Source organism: Trachurus trachurus (genome assembly GCF_905171665.1).
Source record: "Trachurus trachurus genome assembly, chromosome: 2".
NCBI classification, from domain to species: Eukaryota; Metazoa; Chordata; class Actinopteri; order Carangiformes; family Carangidae; genus Trachurus; species Trachurus trachurus.
This window is the reverse complement of record NC_139914.1, coordinates 14,391,049-14,398,145: the sequence shown is the minus strand read 5'-3', so window position 1 is coordinate 14,398,145 and position 7,097 is coordinate 14,391,049. Positions and strand designations below refer to the sequence as shown.

Sequence of the window (7,097 nt, the reverse complement as noted above, 5' to 3'; positions counted from 1 at the left end):
GGTTAAGTAACGCTGACATCACGGTGATGAAAGAGGAGTTTGATAAACAGTCTATGTATAGTTCCTGCAGGAATCTATCTGTGACTCCTCCGCAGGTTTCTGCAGGTCTGAGCTCCACCAGCTGTAACGTTGAACAGGATCAACCCGAATTTTAACATTAAACTTCCTTTAGTAATATTAAAGTGTATTGGATTGGATTTGAACATTAAACAGTATCAACAGTATAAACTCCCATTAGTGACATTAAACAATATAAACTCCTATTAGTAACTTTAAACAATATAAACTCTTATTAATAACATTAAACAGTATAAACTCCCATAACATTAAACAATATAAACTCCCATTAGTAACAGTAAACAATACAAACTCCTATTAATAACATTAAACATTATAAACTCCTATTAGTAACATTAAACAATATAAACTCTTATTAATAACATTAAACAGTATAAACTCCTATTAGTAACATTCATAATATAAAGTCCTATTAATAACATTAAACAGGGCAAACCCCCATAACATTAAACAATATAAACTCCTATTAGTAACTTTAAACAGTATAAATTCCCTTTAGTAACATTAAACATTATAAACTCCTATTAATAACATTAAACATTATAAACTCCTATTAATAACATTAAACATTATAAACTCCTATTAGTAACATTAAACAATATAAACTCCTATTAGTAACATTAAACAGTATAAATTCCCTTTAGTAACATTAAACAATATAAACTCCTATTAGTAACATTAAACAATATAAACTCCTATTAATAACATTAAACATTATAAACTCCTATTAGTAACATTAAACAATATAAACTCCTATTAGTAACATTAAACAGTATAAATTCCCTTTAGTAACATTAAACAATATAAACTCCTATTAGTAACATTAAACAATATAAACTCCTATTAGTAACATTAAACAGTGTAAACTCCAAGTAGTTATATTAAAATGTATAATCTTCCAACGTCCAAATTTAGTAATAATCAGTGGAAATCAGGGCGTAAGAAACATGGAAAAGTGAAAAATGGGAAGTAAAATACTTTTTGGTGTGCAGATTGTTTCATTTTCTTTAAACTTCCATTAGTAACATTAAACAAAAAGCTATAGCCTACTACACTTCACTTCACTCCACACGGTGCTTGCATGTCCATTGGACAGCTCCCTCTTGTGGTCATTTACAGTAATACAAAGAAGAGGGATCAGTCTGTGCTTTTCTCTCAGTGGTGTTTGCTGATGTGAGTGTGTGTGTGTCTAGAGTTGGACGTATATGCTCTAATGTGACAAAGAGACACAGAGAGACAATTAGAGACAGAAAGACAATGTCAGAGAGACACAGAGTCAGAGAGACAGATGGAGCTAGAGATAGTCAGAGATGGAGACAGAAGTGAGGACAGAATCAAAGACAAAAACACAACTGAGAAAAAGAGACCACGCTTTGCATTGTGGGAAACCTTGTGAAACAAAAACACAGCTCTCAGCCTTAAAAAGCAACAACAGGGGCGCGTGTTGATTTCCCATGATGCCGTTGGTTTTCAAAGATTCTGAATCTCAGGTTTTTTTTTACAGAGTGTGTCCACACCACTGTTCCCTCTAAGGTGTTTTACTGTTCCTCCTCTTTGCCCAGAAGACAAAAAAAGTTGCACACTCAAATATCCCCGACTAGTTTACTGTTTATTTCTCCCTAATGTGCACTTAGAAGTGTGAAATGTATGACCTTAACCGAATAACCGTGGTCTGTAGTGCAACTACGATTTAAGTTTTTGCTTGAGAATTATTATTACTGTTCATATCAAGATGCTTCAGTGCCAAGAGTTGATGACACCAACTTGATGTTAGTTATTCTTTGACATAATTGTTCATATGGCAATAAATGCAAACTCTATTTTGCCAAAACAATATAGTATTTTGTTCTCATTAACTGTAACTGACCTAGATATGCAGTAGCCTAGGTAATGTTGTCAAAATAATCTGTTATTAATCATAATAGTATTAGCCAATTGTATATTTGGAGTTGCAGAGGTGAGGCCATAGCACCAGCAGGTCATCAGGGGAGTTGAATTTCTGCTCAGGAGTTTTGAAAATTAGAGGGAACATTGGTCCACAGGTCAAAGGTCAAGAAGCTGGTTAATGTTTCTATTGATGCGATAAAGCTGGTGTAGCCTACTACGACTGTTGTTGTCACGGTGATTTCACTCCACCGGTTCCTATAGTAACAGCTGCACTGCAAAAACTCAAAATCTTACCAAGAATATGTGCCTTATTTCTAATCAAAATGTCATTTCTAGTCAAAACAAATCTCATTCTACTTAAAATAAGACTCATCACATAAAAAGCAGCTTGTTTTTAGACACTTTTTACTTCTTTCAAGCAGATTTTCACTTGAAATAAGTAAAAAAAATCTGACAGTGGATCAAGTTTTTCTTTCTTATTACAAGCACAAAAAAACTTTGCTTTCACTGGCAGATTTTTCTACTTATTTCAAGTGAAATTTTGTTTGAAACAAATGAAAATGATCTAAAAACAAGATCATTTTTAGGTCTTAAGTCTTATTGTAAGTGGAAAAAGTTTAGTTTTGACTAGAAATGAGACATTTTGACTAGAAATAAGACAAATATCCCTGGTAAGATTTTGAGTTTTTGCAGTGTGTGTAGAGAGTTTCAGTCAGGCATAAAGCAGGGCAGCTAAGACCGAGGCCCTGATTGCTGTCATTACCCACTTCCTGGTTTGAGCCGGGCGGGTAGTAGAAGAGCAGAGTGTGTGTTTACCAAAGTGTAGTAGCGAGCAGAGTGTGTGTCAGTCAGCGTCTGCCTGCCTCACATGGAGTGTAATTAAACCGAACGAGAAACTAAAGAAGAGGAAGAGGAAAGAGGAGCGAAGAAGGAAGAGGAGGCGAGAGAGAACCCAGACGAGAAGAAGTAGAAGAGGAGGAAAAGGAGGAAGAGGAGGAGGAAGAAGTTAAACAGAAGAACAAACAGACAGAGAGAAAGAGAGAAAGAGAGAGAGAGAGGAAATAGAGGGAGAGGAACAGTGATACTGCTGCTGACAGCTCTGAGCCGAGTCGTGGGGAGGAATGCTGGGAGGATTATCTCTCCCTCAGGACTCGACACTAATCCACACACACACTCCAACACACACACACACACACACACCTTGTGTTGTGTGTCTTGTAAAGGACCTTTGGCATGTGGATTATTGACTCTGCAGGGCGGCCATGTTTGAAGTCCTGGAGCGGTAGAGAGGAGTAGTAATGAATCATTGTAGTTCCACTATAGTGAGTATTGTGAGGTTAGTACTTTTATTATCATACTTCATCCATTCCAGACCATCATAATCAGTGATCAGTAACTTTTATATGTCTTAGTTTAATGTTATTCTGGAAGGGAACAACATTAAACTGGAAGTTGGAATTGGAATTGGAACTGGAACTGGAATTGCTGTGTTGTAGTGCCCTCACATGTTAATCTGACTATTAGAGATCGGGTGTTTGGTCGTAGGGCGACTACAGGTCAGATTTACCACCAATGAGAAGTTGAGTACTGGAACAAGTCCAGTCCGGGATCTTAAAGTAGAGTCCTGTTGATCCTTTAGGACGCTGTGCGGACCTGCAGTGTGCTGCTCTACATGGAATCCCTCTAAACACCAGGAATTCCTTTTGGAAATATTTGGAATACTTCCAAGAGACCGTTTTTCGAGAGTCCTCCTCCTCTGGGACATGTTCGGACCACACAGGGGACATCCGCTATTTCGGTCACAGAAAAAACACTCGGCATCCTAAAAGTTTTTGAAGGACTACCCATAATAATTCTAGTTGGCAGAATGTGACATTGCCCCCCCCCTTCAGGGATTGATTGAACACTTCATCTGTCATGGATTTGGACCTGGGAATAGGTTCAAGCGCAGGACTCGGGTCGGGACCGGTTGCAGCAGGGCTACTGGACGTCAAAGGGGACGATGGGGAGTTCAGCTCTGGATCGACATCCTCGAACGCTTCCCTGCGCTCCTCCTCCTCCACCCTGCCCCCCAGCTCCACCTCGCCCCCCCCGGATAACGTGGAGGAGGAGAAGGAGGCGCTGACCGGCTGCTCCAAGTCCTTCACCGGACTCAAACTCTTCAGAAGGTAAGACGGACTAGACGGGGAGTGAGATCCTTTTGGGTTTGAGGGGGCAGGGTCGGCCCTAGGATGTTGGTGGCCCCCTAAACAAGATTTTTGTTTGTGGCCCTGCACTCTAAGCGCAAACACCAAATAACTGGTTAAAACTGAATACAGACGTGTTTATGCCCTCTGAGGTTTGAGGCCATTTTCTCAACTTTTTACATATTTTCTTAAATCTTTTTAAGATACTTGCAGATGTAACAATACTCAAGTGTTTTATGTCTTTTTGAAACATTTCAAATCCCTTGTGAAAACACTCCTTCAGTCATGAGAATGAACTGTTTTGGTGCTTGAAATAGGATATGAATACAGTAATAGATAAGTGTAGAAAACAAGTCTAAAATGAAATTTTGTAAGGTTGCTTTTTGAGCACAAATGTTGTCATTCTGCCGTTCTATTTTCACCAAATGTCTCAAATGTGAGATAAAAGAAGCTGAATATTGACTTCACATTACATATAAAGCTCATAGCTGCACGTGCAGACCTCAGGATGTTTAAATGACTTGATGAACCCCGGTACCTTTCTGATCATGTGGCCCCCCACCTAACGGCTGTGGCCCTGAACAACCACAGAGAGGGTTTATAAATGCCAGCGGCCGGCCCTGTTGAGGGGGCAGTAACCGACTGGGGCCAGCAGGTGGAGCCTCGATCCTGCCCTGATCTCACAGATATCTGGACAGATGTGTCACACTGAGACAGCTGTGATCACAACAACAACACCACACACACACATTATACACACACAAACACACACACACACACACATATTACCTCAGATCCACCGACATCCGAAAACAGAATCTGTTTTATTTCCTGTTGTACTGGTGAGTCAAGGCAGGATATACGGATTAGTTCAATGTGAGTGTGTGTTCGTGTGTGCGTGTGTGTGTTTGTGTGTCTTTAACCTTGCCAGTGGGTCACCATCCGTCATGTGATTGGGGAGACACGATTCCCACGGCAATGCGGGCTGCGGTTGACATGGGCAACGGGGGCGGTGGCGGTTGACATGCCAACAGAAACAACGGTGACAGTTGTTGCCTCCAGCTCGGCTGTTGACGTGCGGAGAGCAGGGGATCGTGGTGCAGCACCGGCGGCTAATTGGTTCATCTGGTTGTCTTATTGTGCATGTGTGTGTTTGTGTGTGTGTTGCATTGCACTGGTGTGTGTTTTAGAGGAGGCTCATGGTCAGTATTGATCCATTGATTAATTATCACAGAGCTGAAAGACTCTCATTCAGGTGAATGGGAAGGTATTTTGGACCCTCCAAAAATGAGATACCTGTGTAGATTTCTGCAAGCTAATAGCATTCACACAATTCACTTTTCTTTTAGCTATAGCTTACCTTTCATTTTCTTTCTTTCATTGATATAAAACATTGACATTTTGATATATATACACAATATTAATTGGACTGTTGAGTCTTACAACTATCCACTGTTAGCTAGCTGCCCAACATTTACACTCAAAACAACAGCAGCCAGCAAAACATGGTGGCCTACTCTTTTGTCGTCATAGTGAAAAGTGCTTGGTGTAAACACATACACCATATGTTCAAAGTCTCAGTGTAACATCTACATTTATTAGCTAGGACAGCTGGCTTGTGTTTGTTAGCTCACCATATAGCTATGGGTAACGGCGATGGCTAACATGCATTGTCTCATGACTACATTTTGAAACCCTGATACTGTTGACAATTTTTCACGTTAGCTGCAGAGCTAGCTACCAACTAGCAATGGGTTAGCTTGAGGTGGTCTCTTTTGTCGTCATAGTGAAGTGCTCGGTCTACGTAGCATCTATATGGATTGCTCACCTGAGTCTAACAGCCAGGGCTAGCTACTTTTAGCATGCATGTCTTTTAAAATATTGCTCAGCTAATTAGCTAATTAGCCTAGGAGGGCTAATAGTAAGCTAAATGTAAAGGGCTCGGACAATGAGTCAACCAACTTCCAAGTTTGCTCATCACTCATGTTCATAAAAACATATAGCTACACTGCAAAAACTCAAACTCTTACCAAGAACATTTGTCTTATTTCTAGTCAAAACAAATCTCATTCTACTTAAAATAAGACTCATCACATCAAAAGCAGCTTATTTTTAGACACTTTTGTCTATTTTCACTTGAAATAAGTAGAAAAATCTGACAGTGGAGCAAGTTTTTCTTTCTTATTACAAGCACAAAAAAACTTGCTTTCACTGGCAGATTTTTCTACTTATTTCAAGTGAAAATGAGTTTGAAACAAGTGAAAATGATCTAAAAAAATAAGATTATTTGTAGGCGATGAGTCTTATTTTAAGTGGAAAGAGGTTAGTATTGAGTAAAAATTAGACATTTTGACAAGAAATAAGACAAATACTCTTGGAAAGATTTAGAGTTTTTGCAGTGTAAATAATTAAGTTCTAATAAAAAAAATTATATTAGGCCTATTGTTAATTTTTAAAATAATTTTACAGTAGCCTATGAAATGCTTGTAATTATTTGAAAATGTAAAAGAAAAGGACAAAATGTCAAAGGTGAGCTCAGTATCTCACACATGGTTAATTATTATGTTGCAGATTCAAATGGCTGACGCTCATTAATTCACACTGGTGCTTCCTGTAATTCCCTCTTGAATTATAAACAGTACGAAAGGATGTAACAATGTCACAGTCACGATCTCTGTTTCCTCTCTCTCTCTCTGTGTGTGTGTGTGTGTGTGTGTGTGTACATTTATCAGATACTTTTGCACTCAGCTTGTCAAGGAAGTACACCAAGTTATTTTAGTCCTCTCTCTCTCTCTCTCAGGCTCATGCTCGCAGCTCGCTCTCTGGGCCACACCCACTCTCTTTCTCTCTCCTCCCTCCCACCACTGTGCCACTGTGTCTCTCACCCCTCCCCTCTCTCCCCCTCAGTGCTCTCGGTGCTCTCTCTACGCCGGGGTTAGTGTTATA

At 39.4% G+C, this 7,097-nt stretch overlaps 1 protein-coding gene across 1 annotated transcript; it reads left to right on the top strand.

Moving 5' to 3' along the window:
- Positions 1-2,860: 2,860 nt before the first annotated feature.
- LOC310998334 (uncharacterized protein) lies at positions 2,861-7,090 on the top strand (the record flags this gene model as incomplete). The annotated part of the gene is made up of 2 exons (XM_083988320.1): positions 2,861-4,133; positions 6,952-7,090. The coding sequence occupies exons 1-2, from the start codon at positions 3,883-3,885 to the stop codon at positions 7,088-7,090; spliced, it is 390 nt and encodes a 129-aa protein (XP_083844446.1). The 5' UTR covers positions 2,861-3,882.
- Between the last annotated feature and the right edge of the window lie 7 nt (positions 7,091-7,097).